Genomic DNA, 24,629 nt, shown 5'->3' with positions numbered 1-24,629 from the left:
CGGGAGGTCAAGCAGCAGAATGAAGGAACATGGTGATCCTGGGAAGCTGGGGAGGAAGTGAGGAGAGCTAGAAATGGAAGAGCCCAAGGACCTGCTTACCTAGGATTAGGGCGGTGAGAACCAGTCCAGCTCCTGATCTCAGCCCCTGGCTCTTTCTGGCCTTAACTCAGCCCTCACTTCTGAACCCTCTCATTGGCTTAATGATTCACTCTCCACCTTTCCCTAGCTTCCTGTGTGGAGGGGTGGGGTGGATCAGGCAGAGCCCTGAGTCTCTGAGGGTAGCAGGAATGGGGATGGCATTGGTTAAGAGGCAATGGCAAGCTCTCAGATTCTCTGCTTCTTTTCTTTGTCCCATTCTGGTCTTGCCACAAAGAAAGGTCTGTCTGTGTCAAAAGGACAGTGAGAATAACTAGGCCCAGCTGGAGATCCTGATTCCAGAGGTAGAAGGTAGTGGCCAGGCAAGAACTTGACATCCTCCCTTAATTCCCGTCACCTGCCTAGTATGCACTCCTGATGTGGGGTGCCACCCCCAATTTACAGCTGTGAGTGCGTGGGCTGGTTCACACATGCCATTAGTCATGCACTTATGTTGGGAGTTGTGTAGTGGGCACCTGCCAACATAAAGGTTGCCTGGAATAAAGGTTAGGAAGGTGTGTAGGCTCACTGTGCTTGGATATAGGTGTAACTATGATGGCAAATGTGAAAGGCAGGTGTGGGAAAGTATGGGTCTTTGTTAAGGAGGTGTGTTTTATGCCTGTCAGGAAGAAGTGTGTAATGCTAAAGGAGTTCCATGTGTTTAGACAGAAATAATGGGTGTAAAGTAATGTTACATATAGCCCCAGGAAGCAATTGTATACACAGCAGTAAAGTATCGATTTCTAGCCCAATTGTGGGGCTGTCCACTTATTTACATCCCCACACCATCTTGGTTGAGAAATGCCCTTAGGTGTTCCTTGTTTGGTGTCTGTGTAAGAATTGTCCCAGCTTTTTTTAAGATGCTGTTCATGTAGGGGTGGGGGTTGTTTTGTTTTGGTTTGGTTTTTTTAGAGTTCAGCTTTTTATTGAATGTGTTACAAAAGAGATTTAGTCAAAAAGACCAAAGCCCATGTCATCATCAGACTCCTCAGATTCTTCTTTCTTTGCTTCCACTTTCTTTTCCTCAGCTGGAGCCACATCAGTTGAGGGGGCAGGACCTCCTGCTGGTGAAGCACTACTGCTGGGGCTGGTCCACCAACCCCTACATTGCAGATTAGGGTACCAATGTTGACATTGGCCAGAGCCTTTGCAAACAAGCCTGGCCAGAAAGGTTCAACATTTACACCAGCTGCTTTAATGAGGACATGGATCTTATCCTTCATCACCATCACCTCAGCGTTGTGCAGGATAAGGGCTGAGTAGATGCAGGCAAGCTCCAAGACAGAGGCCATGATGTGGGCAAACGCTGGGTGAGTGCTGCCAGGAGTGGGGCTGTTACAGAACAGGGCCAAGGGGGGTGTATGGTATACTATTAGCGAAAGGACCACCCCACTAGGTTCGCTATGCCTGCCACCAGAGGAAAGACATCTCTCAATGCCAGAGATTTGTGAAAAGGAAAGGAAATGTTTATTTAAAGCTATACAAAAGTAGTGACCTAATGTCTTCATTAAAATATTAAAGTCCTTTAGAATACCCACAGATGCACATAGTCCTTCCTTCTCCCTCTGCCCTAATCTGGGATACTGTATCTCAGGAAAAAGGAGTAGAAGTCCATGATTCAGACTCCTGGTACCATCAGCTGTGTCACCGCCAGGATCTCCAGTTAATCCAGAACCATGTGGCACCTTCTTATGGCCCACCAGCAAGAGTCCTTTCACCCCCTTTCTTCCAGGCAAAGTCTCTCCTGCTTCCTAAGCCACATGGCAAAAGGGAGCACTCCAAAGCCACGTTGTCCTCACTTTTGCCAAACCTGCCGGGGGTCCCCACTCTGCCAAAGCCTCGTGGTTCTCCCCTCGCATGGCTAACAAGTCTGGGTTTAAATCCCCATGACAACCTTCCTCTGCACCCCCATTTCCAACTCCTCCTACAATCAGTTACACCCGCCAGCATTCCTGTATTATTCCAGGTTTACTGGGCTGCCATGGTGAGTCTGGGTAGGCATGGCCCCATGGCATGGAACCAATCTTCTCCAAGCTCTCACACAGGCACTGTAACCAGGGGCAGTTGCCTCTCAGTTACACCTTGGGTGGAAGTCACTTCCATCCCCCTGGCTCAAAGCATGGCCACAGCTATTTAACATATTTATGCAACCAGTTAAAGGCTATAGATATGTTAAATGACCAAGCCAGAGATTAGCTGCAGAGCCCATGCTGTACAAAATAGCTCTGCCATGTTCCTGCTCCATGTGTCCCTTCCCCTGACTCACAACTGTGGTGGGGAGGGCATCCTATATATCTTTCTAATAGTTCTGGACAACTTGGGTTCTGGACCCCATTCCAAATCCCTATTTGGGGCCCCCCTCTTGGCTGCAACCTGTTACAGGGCTAGTTGGCAGATGAAGTGTGGGCCTCATCCCAACACAGACTTAGCTTCCTCAGAAGGACTGAGCACCTTAGTAGCAGCTGAGGAAAGGGTCAATGTAGAGAGTTTGAAGGAATGTATCTATTTCTCAAAAACTTGGAGTGACCCAATAAGTGTGTGTGTTTTCAGTTCTGCATTTTCATCTTTCGTTTATCAAGATTATTGAGCCCTGGCTGGTGTAGCTCAGTGGCCTGAATGCCAGCTTGCAAACCAAAGGGTTGCCAGTTCGATTCCCAGTCAGGGCACATGCCTGGGTTGTGGGCCAAGTCCCCAGTAGGGGGTATGCAAGAGGCAACCACACATTGATGTTTCTCTCCCTCTCTTTCCCCGTCCCTTCCCCTCTCTCTAGAAATAAATAAATAAAATCTTTTTTAAAAAAGGTTCTTGAGCAACTACTACGTGCAAGGCACTGTGCTGCATTCTATGACAAACACAAAGACATGTGACATAGTCTCTAACGGGAGACTTCTGACATATACTCACCATGTCCCAAGGTATCCTAGGATCTACTATAAAGATCTGAGCCTGACATTTCAAATCTTTGGAGTCACCTTTGCTCCCTTTATTCTCCACTGTCAGCACCCCCACTCTTCCTGCTCCCTGACACTAATGAGACCCATCTTAACTGTTACATTCTTGTGATTTCATGCTAGGAATGTCTCTTAGAGCCACCTCTCCTCTTGGTCCCTCTGCCATGGCCCATTTCAAGCCCTAATTACCTTCTACCTGCACTTCTGTAACAGCCTCCAGCCCAGTCTCAGCACCCAGAACATTCTCCTCACCTACTCAGTTCCCAGCTTTAACTGTCTTCTTGTTATGTCACCCTATGCCCCACAAGCTCCACAGTCTGGTCACACCCAGATTCCTGACCTGGCAGCTAAGCTGTCCCCACTCTGCCCGACTGCTTCCCAGCCCTTGTGACTTCCCATTACTCCCTTATAGGAACTTAGTCCAGGATTGTTTTCTTTGTGGTTCCCCAAACACATGCTGTATTTTTCCAGCTCAAGGCCGACTCTATTCTCTTTCTCACAGTCATCTTCCACATCTGACTTTGTGGTAGTCCACCCACTATTCAAGGTCATCTCACATGCCATTCTTCCAGGAAGCCTGGCCTGATTGTGAACACTAGTGAATACTAGCTTAAAAAAAAAGGATTTTATTTATTTATTTATTTATTTATTTATGGGAAAGGGATGGAGAAAGAGAGGAAGAGAAACATCAGTGCGAAAGAGAAACATTGATCAGCTGTCTCCCATAAGCACCCCACCAGAACCCGCAATCCAGTCATGTGCCCTAACCAGGAATTGAACTGGCAATCTTTCACTTTCTGGGACAGCACCCAACCAGCTGAGCCCCACCAGTCAGGACTGAACACTAGCTTTTGGGGATTTCCTTACATCTGCTTCCATTTTCTTAGGACCCTCAAGGAGTTCTTCTGGGCAGGCCCAACCTGAGGTATCCACTGTATCTGGCTTGCCTCACTCTGCAGTACACACACTGAACCTAGCCTCAGTGCTCTCAACAGTACCTTTAACAGTGTGCCTGGCGCCTGTGAATACCCAGTGAATGTGTCCATGAGCAGCTGTCTCTAAGGCACTTATGAAAATGTGTCAATTCTTTCTTGAGTTATTACCACTACCACACATTTGCATACTTTAAAATGTTCTTCACGTGAATTTTACTTGATCCACAGGCTAAGGGGCAAATCTGGAAGACTGCTAACTGCCTACCTTTGTATTTAGTGATCTTCTGCCCTAGCTTCATACAAACATCCAAGTAGGTAAGTGCTGGGTTGTCCCTGTGTAGCCTTCACCTTTGCTCTGTGGCGTGTGTGTGTGTAATGTGCATGTTGAAGGGGGCAGAATATGCCACCTCAAAATGTGCCACTTTGCATGTGTTTTGCTTTGAACTGAAGGCCAGCAAGACCCAGCAGACACAGGAAAAGCTTTTGACCTCTTGTAACTGCCTAAAGGAATTTGTTAGGGGCCTGTACCAGGAAGAGAGCTATTACCAGAGAGGACCTTTTTATCCGAAAGACTTGCCTGCTCGTCAGGGCAAACATCTGACTGCCAAGCATCTGCTCTTCCCATCTCCTGTGCATTGCCCTGCTCCCCAGTGAACCCGCAGCTCCCACTCCTTAGGACAGCACAGAAGCCTCAGTCACTTGAGCACCTTTGAGTCTCAGGTCTTCATGGGCTCCAGTTAAGTATGTAATTAAATTTGTTTTTCCCCTGTTAATGTCTTACATCAATTCAATGATTAGACCAACCAAAGGATCTAGAAGGAAGAAAGGAAAATTTTTCCACCCCTCCAGCATGGTGTGTGTGTTTGTATGTGTGTTTCCTGTATGCTCACAACGGCAGGGCTGGGTCTATGTGAGCTGAGTTCATTTTTTCTTCCTGTACTTGGCTATTTCCATTACGATTTCCCTCTTGGGGTGTGTGTTTTCTATGTGTATCCACAAGTCTGTGAAGATATGTGTGTAACTGTGGTTCCTTGACTTTGCTGGGTCAGTATTCTAGCAGGGTAGCCAGACTTCCTTATGTACATCCTGCTGCCTCCCCAGAGATGAGGAGGCTGTGGCTGAACCATCTCCTAAAGCTGTCTGTGGGCCCTTTTCCAGCTGCCACATGTCCCGACATGTGCCTGTAGCTCGGGATCTTGCCCAACTCCGCTCACAACTCACACACAATACAAACTTGAGCAACTACAGCTGCAAGGGCCTTGGAAGTCTCCACCCCCCTCCCTTTGCTTAATCTTCGGAATTTCCAGCTGGCTACTGCCCAGCGCTCCCAGCCGGGTGGAGTTGAGAAGGGCCCGCCCACTCCTGGGCTGCACTTAAACTAGTTCTGGGAGGCTGCGGGGCCGCATTCGTCATTGCTTTCCGCTCGGCTGCCATGTGTCATTCTCGCAGTTCCCTCCCCACCATGACCATCTTGCGGGCCCCGACCCCAGTACCCTCCACGAGCCCAGGACCCCGGCGGGGCTCCGGTCCTGAGATCTTCACGTTCGACCCTCTCCCGGAGCCGGCAGTGGCCCCTGCCGCGCGCACCAGCGCCTCCCGCGGACACCGAAAGCGGAGCCGTAGGGTCCTCTACCCACGACTGGTGAGTGTCCCGAAGTGGGTGGCTGGGGGGAGTGACGGGGGGATGGCCAGGCGTCGGGGTCCCGAGTGACCCGTTCCTTTGCTGTCTTCGCTCAGGTCCGGCGCCAGCTGCCCGTCGAGGACCCGAATCCTGCCAAAAGGCTCCTTTTTCTCCTGCTCACCATCGTCTTCTGCCAGATCCTGATGGCTGAAGAAGGTGTGCCAGCGCCCTTGGCCCCGGAGGACGCCCCCAGCGCTGCGTCCCCCGCGCCCACCCCTGCGCCCCCAGCCCTCGAGCCACTTAATCTGACCTCAGAGCCCTCGGACTACTCTCTGGACCTCAACACTTTTCTCCAACAACAACCAGCCGCCTTCTAACCGTGACTCTCCGCACTCCCCAACAAGAATCTGAAAAGGCAAAGAAACACCAGGCGTATCTGGTGTTCGAGAGAGTATCCCAAACTGGGACTCACGAGGCAACTCGCACTCAACACTGCAGGGGAGCCGCCACCGACACGCCGGGCAAGGCCCGGCGGGGAAGAAGGGCGGCGTTAACTTAAGTCTCATTGCTCCTAATTAATATTTATGTGTATTTATGTCTGTCCCCTAGGTGACAGGGGGATGGGTTAATATTTATTTAACTTATACGAGGGTGCGAGACGTGCCCGTTGCTGCACATGCAGGTCTCTATATTGAGCTTGGTGGGACTGACGCTCGGCGCCCTGGCGGTGGGTGGTGGGTTTAGTGGTGACACTCTCCGTCCTCCAGCATCTGAACCCCCTGGGTCTCCTCCGTGAGGCTTCGGCGGACCGTTGGTTATATGGTCCTTGGCTTTCGGTCTCCTCGAAGTTGTCGCCAAGGAGTGGCTACGTGGTGAGGGGTCGGGGCTGTTAGGGGGCGGCTGTGGGGTCGCCCGTATGTTCTGTGAACACAAATAAACTCGATTTACTGTCGGCAGCCGTTTGAGTGTATCCTTGCTGGCGGCGATTCCCCTCCCCCGGCGCCAGAGACCGGCGGCCACGGCCCCTCCTCCCCGGCCACTGCAGCCAGCATCCGCTGAGCCGGCGCACACTCCGGTTTCCCAGTCTGCGGCTTTTCCGGAGTGCCCGCGGGGAACAGCCGAAAGGAAGCAACGTCCCCCGCCCCCGCCCGGGGCTTCGGGCTCTCGGAGGGCACGTCACGGCGCGCCCGGGGCGGAGCAGGAAGCTGCCGGGCGCGGCGGGGGTGTGAGGGAGCCAAGCCCAGCGCGCGGGCGGGGAAGTCGGGGGCGGGGAAGCCGGGGGCGGGGGTGGGGGCGGGGGCGGGCTGGCGGGCCTCGGAGAAGGGCCTGCCGGGAGTGAGGGGCGGGCCCAGCGCAGCCCGCGTGAGGTCACCGCTGGGGGCGGGGTTGCGTTGCCACCGCCCTAGGGTGCGGCTGGGTCGGAGAGGGCGCGTCGAGGGGGGCGGGCAGCGAGTCGGGCTTCCAGCGGGGTCGGGCGTGAGTGGCCGGGGCTTCGTTCCCAGGCTCCCCCCACCACCGCCCTCATCCGAGAAGGTAGGAGGGGGGTAGAAGATGGAGTCGGGTTGGCGCGGGAGAGCTTTATCAGATCTGGGGGAAACCTTGCTCAGCTGGAGGCGGGAACGCGGGCAGTGGCCGTAAGCAGACGAGAGGGAGTCGCTGGGGGTCTGCAGGATTTCACAGGGGAAATGCTTAGCAGACTCCGGAGTGCAGAGGGCCTGGGCGGTGGTGGCTGCAGGATGGGCGGGACTGACGGGAAAAGGGAACAGTTATTCCGGTGGACTCCACAGCGCCCCAGCCCCCTCCGCAAAGGCTTTCTTTCCTCTCCTCCAGCTCCTGCTTGAGCCATGTTTTTCACCTGTGGCCCAAATGAGGCCATGGTGGTCTCCGGTAAGTATACTTCTGTTCTTAGACCCCCAAACACCTGCAAGCCTGGCCTCCGCCCTTACCCGCCTCCTTACCAGCTCTGCAGTGCTAATATCTCGCTCTACCAACCCGGGGCTGCAAGGTTGTGATTTCCAGACGCTACCCTTGTCAGGCCCAGGCTGCTTCCCCTCCAGCTCCCAGATTCTTGTGGGGATTGACCCCCGTTCTTCTCCCAGTTCTGTAGTCTTCCACATTCCAAAGCTCCACCCCCACCACCACAGCTCACTGGACCCTTCATCTTTCAGGTTTCTGCCGGAGCCCCCCAGTCATGGTGGCTGGGGGTCGAGTGTTTGTCCTGCCTTGCATCCAGCAGATTCAGAGGTGGGCAAGAAGAGAGCCAGGGAAGGGGACCCTAGTTTGCTCTCTTATCTCCTTTTCTCACTGTCCACCCTTCTTTTGCCCTGTAGGATCTCTCTCAACACATTGACCCTCAATGTCAAGAGTGAAAAGGTTTACACTCGCCATGGGGTCCCCATCTCAGTCACTGGCATTGCCCAGGTGAGGCTTTTAGAGCCTTTTCCCCAGAGTTCACTCCCCTATCATCTTCTCTGGCCCCAGACTTTAGGGATCTTGTGACCCTGCCCTTCCCAGCCTCAACTTGGGGAGAAATTCTCTTTGTAGTCTCACCTTCTCCAGGGCACTTGGCTCCTCCTCTCTTGTCTCCCTGCTTCCTCCCTGGCTTCCTGAGACCTCCACCTAACTCTTCCCCACCCTTCTTCTGGCTACAGGTGAAAATCCAGGGGCAGAACAAAGAAATGTTGGCAGCTGCCTGCCAGATGTTCCTGGGGAAGACTGAGGCTGAGATTGCCCAAATTGCACTGGAGACACTGGAGGGCCACCAGAGGGCTATCATGGCCCACATGACTGTGGAGGTGGGCCTGATGGCAGGGAAACATCTTGAAGGGATTCCAGAGGGGGGCCTAAGGACTGAACTAGTCTGTGGGAGACAGTGGCCAGAGGATTTGAGAGCTTACGTTCCTCCTTCCCACCATCCCATGGTCCTAGGAAATCTATAAGGACCGGCAGAAATTCTCAGAGCAGGTTTTCAAAGTGGCCTCCTCAGACCTCGTGAACATGGGCATCAGTGTGGTCAGCTACACCCTGAAAGACATTCACGATGATCAGGTAAACCTAGTCAGTTGATCCCCTCTGTTTACCTGCTCCCTTCTCTTAAACCTCCCAAGGCCTCTGATTTCTACATCCCTCCCACAGGACTATTTGCACTCGTTGGGAAAGGCTCGAACTGCTCAAGTCCAGAAAGATGCTCGGATTGGGGAAGCGGAGGCCAAGAGAGATGCTGGAATTCGAGTGAGAGAGGGGGGGGGTCACTTAGACACTGTGGACTTATTGGGCACTTGATGGGAGGGGTACAAATGACTTGGGGCTGGTGGAAATGGGTTGGGAGAAGAAACAGATGAGACCAGGGCTGGGGCAAAGGCAGAGAAGCCTGGTGTAGAACAGGCTATCCCCCTGGAGCCTTTACCTCCCGGTTCTGACTCCCTAACTGATCTCTGTATGGACAGGAGGCCAAAGCCAAGCAGGAGAAGGTGTCTGCTCAATACCTGAGTGAGATTGAGATGGCCAAAGCACAGAGGGACTATGAGCTGAAGAAGGCCGCATACGACATTGAGGTCAACACCCGCCGGGCACAGGCAGACCTGGCCTATCAGCTTCAGGTCAGAGCCACCACACTGGGCAGATGGCTAGGCTGGGCCTTGCCTCTGCACCATTCCTCTCAGGCTACCACTCTCTCATATTCTAACTCTGATCCCCATATCTGACTCTCCATTTCTGACTGAACTCCTCCATATGAGGAAGGTTTAAAAGACAAGCATTTCAGCTGAAGAGCAAACAAAAGGTCAAGAACTTATATGATCAGGAGGGCTGGTCATGTGTTTGGAGTAGGTTGTGCTCTGTGCAGTGGCACCTGGATGGGCAGGTGAACCAGAGCTGAGGTTCAGCCCATGTCCCACTTGGCAAACTATGTATTCTGACATGAGCCAGTGGGTCTGCATCCACCCAGAGGAAGAGGTGCCTTTTACTTGTTTGCACAAGGCAGCCCTGGTGATCGAAGAAGGGTGTGAGGAAGAAAACAGAGTTGGGCTTTGAATCCTGAAAAGTAGGCTAAGGACAGCCCTGGGTATTGCAAGGAAATATAGTCAATCGTCATTACTTGCAGATTCCGTATTGAAAATGTGCCTAATCACTAAAATTTATTGGTAACTCCGAAGTCAGTACTTGTAGCACTTTTGTGATCATTTGCAGACATGCACAGAGAGGTGAAAATCTGAGCTACCTGCTGCCCAGTTCCCACTTGATGTTGAACAAAATGTTCTGCCTTCTTTCAGCTGTTATACTGTAGACAGTGTTGTCTTCATAGTACATTCCTGCTACGTTTTTCACATTTTTGTTTTCTTGGCTGGTGATTTCACATCTGTGAAGTACCTACTATGTGCTAGACACTGTTTAGGAAGAAAGGATGTAAGTATGAGAGACACAAAAGATTCCTTCTCTCGTTGAGTTTACATTATAACACAGAACACAGCTAACAAGCAAGTCAGTGAACTTCACAAGTACCTCATATAAGTGCGATGAAGGAAATACACAGGGACATGAAAGCGATGGGGGGTGCTAGGTTAGGTCAGAGGTAGTCAGAGAAAGCTGTGAGCAAATATGGGAAATAGAACCTGAAGACAAGAAAGAACCAGCAATGTAAAGAGTTGTGGGGTAAGAGTATTCTAAACCAGGAATGTTCAAATAGAAGTTCTAGTGATGGAGATGTTCTGTACTTTGCTGTAATGTTGAACATTTGAAATGTGGCTAGTGAAATTGTGATTGAGGAACCAAATTTTAAATCTTATTTAATATTAAATAATTTAAATTTAAATAGCCATATGTGGCTAGGAGGGGGACCAGCACATGCAAAGGCCCTATGGTAGGAAAGAGCTTGACGTGTCCCAGAAACAGAAAGGAGGTTTCTGGTCTGGTATGCTTAGCGTGCTGTAAGAAGGAGAGGCAGCAAGGCCAGGTCACATAGAGTTCAGGTAGCCATGATAGAGACTTAGAAGAGAATTCAAAGTACAATGGAAAGCCATTAGAGAACTTTAAGCAGGGAGGTGCTGTGGTCCAATTTATGTTTGTACAAGGATCAGTCTGGCTGCTGTGTAGAGAATTGATTGTCAGAGAAGGGCAGCAGAGAGACAAGTTGGAAGCTTTTTCAAAGATGATGGATTGAGTAAATACAGCTAAAACCTCATTAAAACTACATAGAGTGATTTAAAAGAGAGATTGACAGAATGGGAACAGAAGGAATAGGAACCATAGCATCACTTTGAAAGCTGGAAAGCCATGGTAATTGACTAAGCATGTCTAAGACAGCTGAAAACAAAGGTGTCAAGGAGAAAACAGTGGCATGATCTGACATTCAGGAGCTGGCACATAATTGGGCCTGGAGCTGTGATGAAGACCGTTGAAGTCGGGAAGAACAGGTGAAGCATGACTTCTCAGTTAGATTCTGTTGCTGACTCCCTGCCTCTGGATCTCTTCTCTGCCCCAGTGTTACCAAACCCAGTCAGTGTGTGTGTGTGTATGGCAGGGGCATCCTGCCATTCACCGGCTATCGGGCAAAACTCCAAAGACAGAGTTTGGTGGAAAAGAAAGAACTCTTTTATTTAACAATCAAAAAAGGCTATTTAAATATTTATCATTACAACTACTACATAGATTCAAGAACTGAAAATAATGCAAGAACAAAAACGTGTAACTGAATAAGGCACATAAACTTTAGTCTAAGACACCCAAAGAAAAATCACCCTGTAACCCTCTGCCAGCTCAGTTCAAGGTGCTCCAGGGAACCTCTTCTCCAACCCAAAACTATTATAAAAGTAGTTGGCTTAGCTGCTCTCCAGTCAGTGTCTAGCTTCAGTCATCTTTCACTCTGTGCCTCCAGGCCTCTTACTTCAGGTGCATTGTGCTCTTCCTAGAGCTGCTCAGCATACACCTGCCCAGAGGAAGGGTCAGGGCTTATAGCCATTGACAGGGCTTGGGGGGCATGCCCTTGCTGGACAAGTTCCTGAATAGGAGGGTTATGGCAGGGGTCTGCCACTGATAGGACTAAGCCTCCTCCCTTCCCCTCTTACTGTCCCTAATGTCTGGGGCCCAGGGCCTCCAGCCCCCACCACTGGGAAGGAAGGGAGATCCAGAAAAGGGGGCCCTGGTTTCCAAGTGCTCCTTTTTAAATATTGTCCCCCAGAATCTCTTGCGCAGCCCAGTGGGAGTTGCTCTGGTTGCCAGGCAACTCACACATGTGCAGCTCAACTCCTCCCCCATTTCTGGAGGCTGGGTCTTGGGTACACCAGTACACATCTGGAGGTTTATTGTCTGCTGAGAATAAACCAGAGGATGTGACCTGGGGCTAGCCCAACACGGCTGAGCACCTGGTATTTCACCAGTAATGGGGACATGAACTGACTGTGCACTTATTTAAAGCTCAATGTTGATAGCCTCCCCTCAGCCCTCACCTCACTTGGCTCTCAGAATCTCCATCTTCCAAAACATAGATCAGAAAACTGCTCAGGGAACATGACCAATTCAAAAGGAAAGACTTAAAGATCTAGAATCAGAAGTTTCTCAGCAAAGGGCCTGCCCAGATCACCCTAGAGAGAAGCTCTAAGTCCACAAGCCTCCCCCACAACCCAGAGCTTCTGCTCAGTGTTTTAGACCCTGTTCACTATGAGCAGACAGCCAAGGATTAACTGACCTATAAAGGGGCCCCACAACATGGAAGACCGATCAGAGCCATGTGAAGGACACAGGCTATGCAAGGAGAAGAAAGCTTTTAAAAAACTAATATGCTCAGTGAGAGAAGAATCCATATCCAGGAAGTCAGAATATAGAACAGAAAACAAAAAAAGCTCTTAGAAATTAAGAAGATGGCAGAAATTTTTTAAAAATCACTTTGGGCTCTGGCTGCTGTGGCTTAGTGGAGTGCCAACCTGCAAACCAAAGCATCTCTGGTTCAATTCCCACTCAGGGCACATGCCTGGGTTGCCAGCCAGGTCCCCAGTAGGGGCCATGCGAGGGGCAAGCACACACTTATGTTTCTGTTCCTCTCTTCTTCCTTCCCCCTCTAAAAATGAATAAAATCTTTAAATAAAAATTTAAAAAATGACTTTGGAAGAGAAATTCTAATAAGTCTCCCAGAAAAATAGACCAGAGCAGATGGGGGAGTGGACCTGGAGATAAAAATACTAGAGGCCAGGCCAGTACCTCCAACAGACCAAAGAAAATAGGAGGAAATAACCAAATGAAAAATTGCAAAGTGTTTGTCCTGAAGGATGTTAGTTTCTAGATTGAAACAACCCACCAAGTGCCCAACACAATTAATGGAAAACATCTACGCTGAAACACATCGCTGAAATTTCAGAACACTGAGAAAAGATCTAGAAGCTTCCAGGGAGAAAAATATCTCAAAGCATCAGGCATCAAAATGATTTCAGATTTCTTAAGAAGGTAGAAAACCATAGAACAATGCCTTTAAAATTCTGATAAAATGAATTTCAACATAGTAGCCTGTACTCAACATAACTATAATTCAGTTAGAAGGGTAGAATAAAAATCTCAGACAAGATCTCAGAAAAGTTACTGCCCACATACTCTTTCCAGGAAAGCTGGTGGAGGTTGAGTTTGACCCAAAAGGTAGCATGAGAGTTGGAAGGCACTCCAGCATAGGAGAGATGATCCAGTGTACTGCAGTGGGGAGCATCTAGTCCAGTTTGGAACACGCTTGATATTTCCAGGTTAGAGACAGTACAGGATGCTATATCCAGAAGCACTCTTCCTCTGGAGTGAACACGTGGGCCCAGTGAAGGCTGGGACATCCCCTCGTGTTGATGACACCCACAGGGATGGTGCATGGCTGAGTGGGAGCAATGAGAGAAGGAAGTGTGCTCCTCCCCGTACATCTCCTCACCAACATCCTGGCAAGAGTCCTCTTCCTGTACTCTACAAGAAATAAGAAAATGAACTCTGCCTAAGTAAGAGGCATTCTATATGCACATTCTTGTAAATGTTTGTAGAGTGACTCTGGAAGGGTACACAAGAAGTGGTCACAGTGGTTGTTTCTGGGGAAGGGAAATATGGAGGCCTACTTCCCACTGTGTATCTCCTTTTGTATTGTCTCCTGTGTATTTGTGTCATATACAAAAATAAAAATGAAAGAGAGAGACACACACATACACCCAGTCCCCTAAAAAGAAAGTAGGAGGCTATTGCAGTAGTTGGGTCTGGAATTGAGGGCAGCTTGCACTAAGGTTATAGTAGCACAGATGGAGAGCCAAGGGGATAGATTTGAACTACACTGGAGGAAGGTAGATGGCATAGTTGTGCTCAATGTCCTCCAGGTGCTCACATGCTACAGGAAGACACAGTGGAGAAATATAATGGGAGTTCATATAGGGACCCTATGTCTGGCCTGAGAGAGACAGGGACTGTGGTCATAGGCCTATCCATGTCAGACACTGAGGCTGCCTGTGTAAGTCCTGATGGTTGATACTGGCTCTGATCAGGTGTTGCCTTGGAGCTGTACCAGAAATGGACCCCACTGGGCTGGCAGAGCTGACCAGGGACCACTCCCTGTACCCCCTCTATTTTTATATCCCACTCTGGAGCCCTGCCCTGACTTCTCTGTGGTTCCTGGGCACTTGTCCTCCAGCTCTGATGCTGAGCATCTCTCCTTCGCAGGTGGCCAAAACGAAGCAGCAAATCGAGGAGCAAAGGGTACAAGTGCAGGTGGTAGAGCGGTCCCAGCAGGTGGCAGTACAGGAGCAGGAGATAGCCCGCAGAGAAAAGGAGTTGGAGGCCCGTGTTCGGAAGCCTGCGGAAGCTGAGCGCTACAAGCTGGAACGCCTGGCAGAGGCAGAGAAGTAAACGCCCCCTCCCGGGTTCCTCCGGGCTCCTTCTCCACCTGGGTGCCCCCAGATGAAGAGCTGAGGCCTTCAATACCTGGACTCCTCCTGTGGTAGGAGCCTCTACTGCCAGCACGGGACCTTTCTCTCAGAAGCAAGGGCCTCAACTTCTTCCTCCACTCCCCTTGTTTGCCCAGGTCCCAGCTGATTATGCAGGCAGAGGCAGAAGCTGAGTCTGTGAGGGTGAGTTAGGAGGTGGCTCTCTCTGGTTTGTGGGGAGTGGGCGTTGCTGATGAGCTGCTGGGGTTTCTTGCCCTTAACTGCTGCCATTAGTATCACAGTATCCTGTATCCTCCTTAGATGCGGGGGGAGGCTGAGGCCTTCGCCATTGGGGCCCGGGCCCGGGCTGAGGCGGAGCAGATGGCCAAGAAGGCAGAAGCATTCCAGCTATACCAGGAGGCTGCTCAGCTGGACATGCTGCTAGAGAAGCTGCCCCAGGTCTGGGGTTTGTGTGCTGGGTGCCAGAACCAGGGCAGGGAACCATAAACTAGGGGTGGGAATTATAAACCAGTGACCAAAGCAAGGAAGAATGATCAGTAGGATGGAGGTCTGTAAAAACCCGAGGTAAGTAAGGCATTTTAGGAGGGGTGTGACGGATCTCAGGTGCTAAGTGGCTGTCTCACTTCCCAGGTGGCAGAGGAGATCAGTGGTCCTTTGACCTCTGCCAAAAAGATCACACTGGTGTCCAGTGGAAGTGGGGCCATGGGGGCAGCCAAAGTGACCGGGGAAGTCCTGGACATCCTGAGCCACCTGCCAGAGACTGTAGAAAGACTCACTGGTGTCAGCATCTCCCAGGTGAGGGTCTCCAGGGTCGGGGCTGTGGAGCAGAACCACTGGGTTCCTGGGATATGCGATGCAGTACAAAGAAACTGAACTCCAACATGTTAAGTACCTTAGTTCATGTCATACAGCCAGGGAACCTCAGCTTCCAAAACCCAGGCTGACTGTCTAGTACCAGGAACTAGCAGCGGTGTGTTGACAATTCCAAGGCATACCATGGATTTTCTTGGTGCCTATTTATTCACCTGAAAGTTATGGTAGTCAGACAGCAGGCTCTGAAACCAGACTGTTTTGGTGTGAATCCTGACTCCAGTGCGTACTATGACCTCAGAAATTCTCAACTTCTCTATACCTGTCTCCTCACAGGTTAATAATAGCAACTAAATGAGTCATATTTGCAAAGTGTTTAGAACACTGCCTGGCATATAGTGTGTACCATAGAAGAGGGTGTTAAATTTTTAAAAAGAAATACACATGCACACGTATTGGACCATTTCGTTGACCTTCAAGCTGGGTTCCTTGGGCTTCTTTGAGGCCTGTAGTGGACTATGAGCTATGGAGGGTCTGTTCCAGAAAAATTAGCAGATTCCTCACTGTGCTGTACACCAGAAACCAATACAAATAATAAATGTAAACTATACTTGGTGGGGAGGGGGAACTGGAAGACTCCTGGTTGTGCATGTCCTCCATGCAACCCTTTTATCCAGTTGGAGCCTGGGAGAACATGGCATCTGATTTCCATGTCATCCACTGTTTTTTTTTTTTTTTTGCCAGGTAAACCACAAGCCTTTGCGAACAGCCTGAGCCCTCAACCTTTGCAGACACCTAGCTTCATGGTTCAAGTTGCCTGAATGGTCCCCATATTGCATGCACTTCAACTTGCCTCCCAGAGCATGTCCTTTAACAGAGGGATTCCACCTTTCATCTCTCCTTGCCAAATAGCCTGTGCCTTGCCTTGGAAGAGAAGGGTTGCTCCCCTTCCCAGGCCCACACCAAGACTGCCATCCCAAGAGTTCCATGCCAGCATTCTAATAACCCCACCCCACCCCAACTTCTGAATTAAACTACACTGAGCCTGTTGTCTGGAATTATTTTCTGACCAAGACAGGGATAGCTGGAGGTTCTCAACTTGTCGGATAAGTTGCTGTTAAGTATTTATACTTGAACAATTAAGTTAAAACAGAACTCATTCAAAATGAATGCTAGAATATAGCTTGCTCCTTCCAGTCAGCTTTTAATGGGAGTTACATGTACAGTTAAGAGTTGTAGATTGAATTCCTCCCCCAACAAAGTTGATTTAGTCCTCATGGACAGAAAGCATGCTGATGTGAAAGGAATGTGAGAATTCCATTAGTCCCTAGAATTACTGAAAATATGGCCAAGAGAAACTGGACTTAAATTTCCTGGGTTGCTTTGAGACATCTTGTGCAATTTGAAAGCATGAGATAGAGTAAGTGTATTGTGTTTAAAATGGGATCATAATGTGGCATCCCATACTAATTACCTTGACCTTATATTGACAGAAACCCCACATGGTTTACAGAAGCAAAATACTCAGGAATCCTGGCCGTGCTCTGCATTAGCAGTGAAGCAATAGTGGCCTCTAACAGCATTCATGAGATTCTTCAGGAACAGCTAAGACTGCTGGGATCCAGCATGGTTTTGGTTCAGTACATTGCATGAGGCCTGAGAACCTGCAATTCTATAGGTTCCAAGGTGCTACTGATTTAGGACTACATATGCACCATTTCACATTCACAATTCTTCCTCAATTCCTAGATCCTGCATCTGAGCTCCGTCTATCTCAGCTAAGACTGCTAATGATGCTCAAGCCAGTGTGGCTCAGTTGGTTGGGCATTATCCTGCAAACCAAAAGGTCTTGGGATCAGTTCTTGGTCAGGGCACATACCTACGTTGTGGGTTAGGTTTGGTCCCCAGTCAGGGCACATAGAGGGGCAACCAATCTATGTTTCTCTGTTCCCCTCTTTGAAGGAGACTGGTACTGGTGGGGGTGGGGGTGGGCCTGGTTAGGTACCAGGGATTAAGACATGAGGATCAATTAAGTACTAAGGATATTCTTAATCAATTCATGGAGAATACAGTATATGTGTAAGTGAACCAGCCACCTAAACGAGGACAAGTCTTGCAATTTTTTTCAGTTTCCATTTATTTTTGGCCCTTGATGCAATGTCATTTTTTCAATATGAAAAAAAAGCAAGTTCAAGACTAAACAAATTTGAAGTATAGGATGGGCCCACATCAAGAAGGGTAGGAGCAATAGCAAAAGAAATGAGACTTTGCCAAAAGACAGGGGGTGTCCTGTCCCCTCTCCTCCAGGGAATAACTCCAACATTTAGGTGGCAGTACATACCTATTCACACATATACCAGACTGCTATTTCTTAAAAGGGTAAGAAATGGTCAAGATGGGGAGGGCCTTTCTGGAGGCTTAGGGATCAAGGCTAGTCACTCTTCCCCCTTTACCTCCTCTATCCAGAGAAAGGATGCAATTAATGTGAGAGGTAAAGTGGAAGAGGAAAGACAGACTGTTCTCCGTCAAGTGGACAGAGAACCCCTACAAAGGAAATAACTCAGAACAAAGCTTAAGAGACTGAAAATTGAGTTAATACTGTTCATACCTTTCCCAACGCTGAGGGCGGAGGAGCAGGGAATAATACCTAGAAACTATAACAGCCCAAATCCCTCTCCAAAACTGCTCTAGAATGGGAAACCCCACCCCTTGCCTGTAAGGGACTTCTACCTGCTAGAGTTAGCACCAGTCCCTTTCCGCTCAGCAACCACATGGGCTTAGGATGGTATTTTTCAGCACACAGTCCTAAATGGGATCTGGATGAGATTCAGTTTCTTGGAGAATTATCTTGAAGAGAGGAGAATATTAACTGGACAGATGGGAGGAATGGGTACCAGAAAGAAATACAAGATTACCCAAAATGGCAGAAATGTAAGTTTCCCAGAGTGGAAAGAGAGAGGAGACATTCAACAAGCAACGAATATTTATTGAGTGCCTATGATGTGCCAAGCACTGTTCTAGAACACCCCTAAAAGAATAAAAGAGGCAGAAGATGCAAATTCTGAGGGAGAGTAAAGGGGCAGTTGAGGACAAAGGCTAAAGGAATTGAGAAGCCTGAGTGATGGATGTGGCCTTAAGCCTCCTCTTCCGCCTCCTCACCGAAATCCTCCTCCTCTTCTGCGGTGGCGTCCTGGTATTGCTGGTACTCGGAGACAAGGTCATTCATGTTGCTCTCAGCCTCGGTGAACTCCATCTCGTCCATGCCTTCACCCGTGTACCAGTGCAGGAAAGCCTTCCGGCGGAACATGGCTGTGAACTGCTCTGAGATGCGCTTGAACAGCTCCTGGATAGCCGTGCTGTTGCCAATGAAGGTGACTGCCATCTTCAGGCCACGGGGTGGGATATCGCAGACAGCTGTCTTGACATTGTTGGGGATCCACTCCACAAAGTAGCTGCTATTCTTGTTTTGCACATTGAGCATCTGCTCATCCACCTCCTTCATGGACATCCGCCCACGGAAGACAGCAGCCACGGTGAGGTACCGGCCATGGCGGGGGTCACAGGCAGCCATCATGTTCTTGGCATCAAATACCTGCTGGGTGAGTTCTGGTACAGTGAGAGCCCGATACTGCTGGCTTCCACGGCTGGTTAGAGGGGCAAAGCCAGGCATGAAGAAGTGGAGGCGTGGGAAGGGGACCATGTTGACTGCCAGCTTACGAAGGTCAGCATTGAGCTGGCCAGGGAAGCGGAGGCAGGTGGTGACCCCACTCATGGTGGCCGAGACAAGGTGGTTCAGATCCCCATAGGTTGGCGTGGTCAGCTTGAGGGTGCGGAAGCAGATGTCATAAAGAGCCTCATTATCAATGCAGTAGGTCTCATCAGTATTCTCTACCAACTGATGGACAGAGAGGGTGGCGTTGTAGGGCTCAACCACAGTGTCAGACACTTTGGGTGAAGGTACAACACTGAAGGTGTTCATAATGCGATCAGGATACTCCTCACGGATCTTGCTGATGAGCAAGGTGCCCATTCCAGAGCCTGTGCCCCCACCCAGTGAGTGGGTCAGCTGGAAGCCCTGCAGGCAGTCACAGCTCTCAGCCTCCTTCCGCACCACATCCAGGACTGAGTCAACCAGCTCAGCCCCCTCTGTATAGTGGCCCTTGGCCCAGTTGTTGCCTGCCCCAGACTGACCTGGAATGAGGTCGGGAGGCAAGCTTGGTTAGTAAAGGGGTACATACACAATCACCTTTCAACTCTTGGAATAATACCCATGGATCTATTTTCATTTTCTTCCTCACCTGTGATATATACCCCCACCCGAAGTTTACCATGTAAGGCAGTCACTCCCGCAACCCTCCATTAGAGATTTCAAGACATGGCCCTATAAAAACTCTCCAATACAATAATCATTTTCTAACTCTATCTGTCCTCACATAAATCGAATATGATGGTTAGCTACAAATATCTATATAACTTACCAAAAACAAAGTTGTCTGGTCTGAAGATCTGGCCAAAAGGACCTGAGCGAACAGAGTCCATGGTACCAGGTTCTAAATCCACCAAGATAGCTCGAGGAACATATTTTCCACCTACAGGTAAGTAAAGTAGTGAAAATTAGCAGAAGGTAAATAAATTGGGACTAGGTAACAGCCAAGAACCCAAATTTGTTATTCCAGGTGCTGCTGCTAGGTGGCAGCAGAGCTAGTCTTTGGCCCCCATGGTGAGAAATTAAACAGAAGTCTCCAAAGGGAAAGGATGGATTCATCCGAGGAGGATAAAGGGTTCCCTAGGAATGGAAAGAGACTGCAAAAGTAGGAGAGATGGGACCTGATCTTCCCAGGCTCATTCCCTCACCTGTGGCTTCATTGTAATACACGGAGATTCGATCCAGCTGCAGGTCGCTGTCCCCGTGGTAGGTGCCAGTAGGGTCAATGCCATGTTCATCACTGATCACCTCCCAGAACTGTGGGGAAAGCGAAATAAATCCTCACTGCTCAGATCTCAGCCAATTATGCCCCTGATTCCATCACTTTAATTCCAGACACACTGTTCTAGGATCTGGCATCCCCTCGAACTGCCTGCCACGCCCCTCCCCTAAAAACCCCTACCTCCCGGAAAGCCGACTTGGGATGTGAAATGACGTCCAGCTGGAAGGGCCCTGCAATTTCTGGCACTGGTGGGGTGGACTGAGGCAGCCCACCTGATTACGTAGGCTCACCTACGCAGGGCATATAGGGCAAGTAGTAACCAGCTGCCGTAATTGCCCACCCCAAACCTCCAGGCGACTTCAGCACTAGAGCGCGCGCAAAGCCTCTGACAAAAGGGAGGCGTCGTGTGTGGGCGGGGCCAAGGCGCGAAATCACCTCGGGAGGGACCCGGCCTAGCTCGAGCTAGCGCGCCCCCTAGTTGCCCGCAGGGCTGCAGTGTCTGCCTGGCGGGGGCCTGCCTCTGTTGCGACGAAGTGGCCGCACTTCCTCCACCCCCTAACCCCACCCTGCTACATTGTAGCCGCGCGCGCGGGGAGGAAGAAAAAAAAAACTTCGCCCCGGAATATTATTCCTTGGCTAGCTTTCACTCTCCTCTTCCTTTAAATGAGGATTCTCTTCCTTTCTCCCACTATTATTTAGTCTCAAGAGATCCTTTAAAGAAAAGGACCCCTTTTTCTATCTTATTCAAGCCCCTAAAAGGGTCTCTTTAAGGGGAAATAAAGGCCGCAAAATGAATCCAGCTTATATTAGTTTTCCATCCACAAAAAACTATTGGCCCGCCACTCGAGCATCATGGGGTTCAGCGGAGACCCTCGTCTTTTGTGAAGGTAGCGCACAGTGCCCCACACACTGGCGCACTGCGTCCGCAGCTCTGCAGCTGCTCCCCCAGCCTCAACCCTTCCCCCACTGGCTTGGCCTAGGAAACCCCGCCAAGGGTTTCCACATGTAGGAACCTCGCCTTGCTTTGTCTCAGCCAGTTTCGGCATCTCCCTCTCTCCCCAGCCCTCGGACCGTTAGGAGACTCCCTTTAAGTAAAACCTTCAGAATCTGGGTCTTCCCGCCCCACAAACCTCAAGAGTGCTATCGATACCTTCCCTAAAATGACTCTGCCAAGAAAAATAATTCCCACTTTTCAAAAGCAAATTCTAGCTATAACTGTATTGCACATATAAAATTTCTTTTTGGCAAAGTTTGGTTAAGGCTGGAGAGTGCAAACAGCCCACAACCATTCTTCATAGTTTATCTGGGTGTTTTTCTTTTCAAAAAGAAATATATTTAAAAGAGGTTTAAAATCCTTACCTTGGCACCGATCTGGTTGCCACACTGACCCGCCTGGATGTGCACGATTTCCCTCATGGTTCAAATTAAAAATTTTTGCTCGCCTCAAAAACAATGGGGCAAGAAAAAATGTAATTTTTTTTCTCTGCTGCTGCTCACAGGCTGGTAGAATAACACTTGCCCCGGAGGCTGGAGCAGCGCGGTCTAAACGCAGCGACAGGAAGGTTCTGAGAGGGAGAAAGGAGAGGGCAGGGCTCGGGAGGGAAGGCGAGCAGGGCGGGGCGCGCGTGCGCCGGCGGGGAGGCGGGAGACGGGCCCGCGCAGCGCTCCTAGACAAAGCCTCGGTGAGGCTGGCCCTGATTAGTCGACGCCGGTCAGGTAGCCGACGATCATTGGTCTTTGCTCGGGTAAACTAGTACAGTCCTCTCTGGGAGTTGTAGTCCTCCATTGTTGAACACAAGGCAAAAATGAAGGGAGGAATGAATAGTTTGGGGATTTTGGTTATTGGCGTTGTATGAAAATGACCTTACCCAAGATAACTTTCCTCTAAGCCTGAGGTTTTTTGTGTTGGTTTTTTTTTTTTTTTAATGCAAAAAGGCAGTCGTTTTCGGGGCTGCAGGAATTGGGAACCTTAGGGTGCCAGGCTTTGGCAAGTAGAGTGGCCACGCCCTGAAAGCTTCCCTCTGCGGTAGCTCTAGGGAAAGATTAGACTGCTTAGCTCAGCGAAAACTGGGGAGAAACGTGGCACACAGCTCCGCTATCTAACAACTGGCCTTTTGGTAATGGAAGGCATGAACACTAAACCGCTGCTCCCCAGATACCTCAGGAAGAAGAGGTTACCTTCCTGCTATTTCCTTGGGAGTTTTCTCATGATAATATTTAGAAAGAGAAACAAAATTGCAGAAGGACATTGCAGAATAGAGATGTAATTGTGTGGATTGTATGTTCAAAGAATAAATGGAATGGTTTAGAGAAGCTGATATCTGGGACCTGTGAAGCCGGAAATCTCTGTGTCTGTAGATCTGGACCTTAGAGCAGCATTGAAGAATCTGGTTTTGTCAAACAGAACTATGGGATGAGATCACTTGCTAGAATCTCATTGTATTTCCAGCATGCCTTCAGACACTTTGATAAAGTCACTAGTTTTTCAGTTCGCTGATTTTACTTAATGGCTGGCAATTGCAACCTTTCAAGAGCCCCGGGATTTAAATTTTATAATGGGTGAGGGGGTATTCATGGGATGAAATTGGATGGGCTCGAATCAAAGTGGCACTTTTTTTCTCTGGGATTAATTCACTTGATATTGAGTGTCCTGCAAAAGAGGAGCTAGGGATACAAAAATGATTATGAATTAGCTCCCTGGCCTCCAAGACCTTGCAGTTTGATGAAAAGTGTATGAACAATGGAGTGTGGTAAGCACTGTAATAGAGGACATATTAAGGTCTTCACTGTTAGTTCACATTGGATTCAATATACATCTCTCAGTCATCTTATAAATAAAAGAACATTAGACCCCGGCTGGTGTGGCTCAGTGGATTAAGTGCTGGCCTGAAAACCAAAAGGTTGCCAGCTCCATTCACACACCTGGGTTGCAGCCCAGGTCCCCAGCTGAGGGCATGGGAGAGGCAACCAATAGATATTTCTCTCCCTCTTTCCCTTTCCCCTCTATAAAAATGTATAAATAGCCCTGGCTGGCGTAGCTCAGTGGATTGAGCACGGGCTGTGAACCAAAGCATCGCACTTTTGATTCCCAGTCAGGGCACATGCGTGGGTTGCAGGCCACAGCCCCCAGCAACCACACATTGATGTTTCTCTCTCTCTTTTTCTCCCTCCCTTCCCTCTCTAAAAATAAATAAATAAAATCTTTTTAAAAAGTGTATAAATAAGCCCTGCCTGGTGTTGGCTCAGTGGATTGAGTGCCAGCCTGTGAACCAAAAGGTCGCTGGTTCAATTCCCAGTCTAGGGCACATGTCTAGGTTGCAGGTTAGGTACCCAGTGGGGATGGTGCATGAGGCAGTCACACGGTGTTTCTCTCCCTTTTTTAGAAAGAAAAATGTATAAATAAAACCTTTAAAAAACATTAAGTTGTGTAAGAAGACCCCTCTCCCCACTATAAAATGGAATTTTAAAAAATGTTTTAGGGCATGATCACAATGCAAGTTATTTCTGTGGCAGTGAAGTTTAGAATTTAGAATCAAAGGACTTGTCTCTATTTGTCTCTACTGAACCTAGCAAAGTCACTTAACTTAGCAGAGCTTCATTTACCTCTGTAAAAATCTACTTCTGAAACCAGAAAAGACACCAGCGTTCGGTCTGCCTGTCACTATCAAACCCAATAAGCAATGACAGCGATTGAATCTTTATAGGCGCTTTATTCAGAAGGCCAGTGATCTGAGAAGATGGCGGGTTCATACCCTAACAGACCATCTTCCCTTTTCTTTCCAGGCCAAGATTTTTATAGCAGGCAATAAACAAGGTACAATGAGAGGTTTTGAAATTCGGGGAGGGCCAGGTAGAAGAAACTGCAACATTCCTGTCCTAGGCAGTTAGCTGTTTTCAGGGGTGGATGGTTGTCTGTCTCTCCCTGAAACACAAAGGCCCAGATGCCTCCACTTGTCCCCAGGCAGTAATCTTTAGCAGTGCCCCATGAGGTCAGCTGTTTTTCCAAGACCCAGGATGGGCCTGATCTGTAGTTTCTGAAACAAAAACTTTAACATATACATTACTTGCTAGGCTTATAACTATTTACCTTAAATTAAAGTTTTCCAACTCTTAAGTCCCCTATCACTCCTACCTATTGGATTTTTTTTTGTCAGAATGAAGTGAGGTAGTGAATGAAAAAAGAACTCTACATTATACACAAGTCAAATTGTTACTATTCTTTTCTTGTCTTAGTATGACATAACAAAATAGATTATTTTATCCTTCCTTCACTTCTTGAAAGAACTCGATCAGCCTTTAAGAAGGCTAGGGATCTTGGCTTTAGGAAAACGACCTCAAAATATCCATCAGGGCTGTATTCT

At 49.1% G+C, this 24,629-nt stretch overlaps 3 protein-coding genes and 1 pseudogene across 7 annotated transcripts; 2 read left to right on the top strand and 2 right to left on the bottom strand.

The window, feature by feature from the left end:
• Positions 1-1,045: 1,045 nt before the first annotated feature.
• LOC114495337 lies at positions 1,046-1,427 on the bottom strand (annotated as a pseudogene).
• A 3,944-nt stretch (positions 1,428-5,371) lies between these two features.
• IER3 (immediate early response 3) lies at positions 5,372-6,598 on the top strand. Its single transcript, XM_028509998.2, has 2 exons — positions 5,372-5,663; positions 5,759-6,598. Exons 1-2 carry the CDS (start codon positions 5,454-5,456, stop codon positions 6,017-6,019), a joined length of 471 nt encoding a protein of 156 aa, XP_028365799.1. The 5' UTR covers positions 5,372-5,453; the 3' UTR covers positions 6,020-6,598.
• A 402-nt stretch (positions 6,599-7,000) lies between these two features.
• FLOT1 (flotillin 1) lies at positions 7,001-16,390 on the top strand. 5 transcript variants are annotated; one of them, XM_028509286.2, is made up of 13 exons: positions 7,001-7,175; positions 7,473-7,529; positions 7,811-7,886; positions 7,973-8,063; positions 8,294-8,437; positions 8,571-8,690; positions 8,778-8,873; positions 9,089-9,241; positions 14,307-14,488; positions 14,668-14,713; positions 14,831-14,968; positions 15,161-15,325; positions 16,085-16,390. In XM_028509286.2, exons 2-13 carry the CDS (start codon positions 7,487-7,489, stop codon positions 16,112-16,114), a joined length of 1,284 nt encoding a protein of 427 aa, XP_028365087.1. In that variant the 5' UTR covers positions 7,001-7,175; positions 7,473-7,486; the 3' UTR covers positions 16,115-16,390. The 5 variants fall into 5 exon arrangements, with proteins under 5 accessions (XP_028365087.1, XP_028365085.1, XP_035879653.1 ...); XM_028509284.2 differs by having other exon boundaries at positions 7,092-7,175; positions 7,430-7,529; XM_036023761.1 differs by lacking the exon at positions 7,811-7,886 and having other exon boundaries at positions 7,130-7,175.
• A 1,327-nt stretch (positions 16,391-17,717) lies between these two features.
• Positions 17,718-21,913, bottom strand: TUBB (tubulin beta class I). Its single transcript, XM_028508570.2, has 4 exons — positions 21,628-21,913; positions 20,195-20,303; positions 19,819-19,929; positions 17,718-19,531 (listed from the first exon to the last, which is right to left on the bottom strand). Exons 1-4 carry the CDS (start codon positions 21,682-21,684, stop codon positions 18,474-18,476), a joined length of 1,335 nt encoding a protein of 444 aa, XP_028364371.1. The 5' UTR covers positions 21,685-21,913; the 3' UTR covers positions 17,718-18,473.
• Positions 21,914-24,629: the final 2,716 nt, after the last annotated feature.

The sequence above is a fragment of the Phyllostomus discolor genome, chromosome 4 (assembly GCF_004126475.2).
Source record: "Phyllostomus discolor isolate MPI-MPIP mPhyDis1 chromosome 4, mPhyDis1.pri.v3, whole genome shotgun sequence".
Taxonomy (NCBI): domain Eukaryota; kingdom Metazoa; phylum Chordata; class Mammalia; order Chiroptera; family Phyllostomidae; genus Phyllostomus; species Phyllostomus discolor.
The sequence above is the reverse complement of the archived record's forward strand: the minus strand, read 5'-3'. Positions and strand labels throughout refer to the sequence as shown.

Excerpts from the sequence above, each read along its gene's own strand:
- IER3 (XM_028509998.2), top strand. The coding sequence starts at position 5,454 with ATGTGTCATTCTCGCAGTTCCCTCCCCACCATGACCATCTTGCGGGCC. Across the intron at positions 5,664-5,758 it reads GGGTCCTCTACCCACGACTG|GTCCGGCGCCAGCTGCCCGT; the intron begins GTGAGTGTCCCG and ends GTCTTCGCTCAG.
- FLOT1 (XM_028509286.2), top strand. The coding sequence starts at position 7,487 with ATGTTTTTCACCTGTGGCCCAAATGAGGCCATGGTGGTCTCCG. Across the intron at positions 7,887-7,972 it reads TGCATCCAGCAGATTCAGAG|GATCTCTCTCAACACATTGA; the intron begins GTGGGCAAGAAG and ends TTTGCCCTGTAG. Across the intron at positions 8,064-8,293 it reads CAGTCACTGGCATTGCCCAG|GTGAAAATCCAGGGGCAGAA; the intron begins GTGAGGCTTTTA and ends TTCTGGCTACAG.
- TUBB (XM_028508570.2), bottom strand. The coding sequence starts at position 21,684 with ATGAGGGAAATCGTGCACATCCAGGCGGGTCAGTGTGGCAACCAGATC. Across the intron at positions 19,930-20,194 it reads GTATTACAATGAAGCCACAG|GTGGAAAATATGTTCCTCGA; the intron begins GTGAGGGAATGA and ends ACTTACCTGTAG. Across the intron at positions 19,532-19,818 it reads ACCAGACAACTTTGTTTTTG|GTCAGTCTGGGGCAGGCAAC; the intron begins GTAAGTTATATA and ends ACCTCATTCCAG.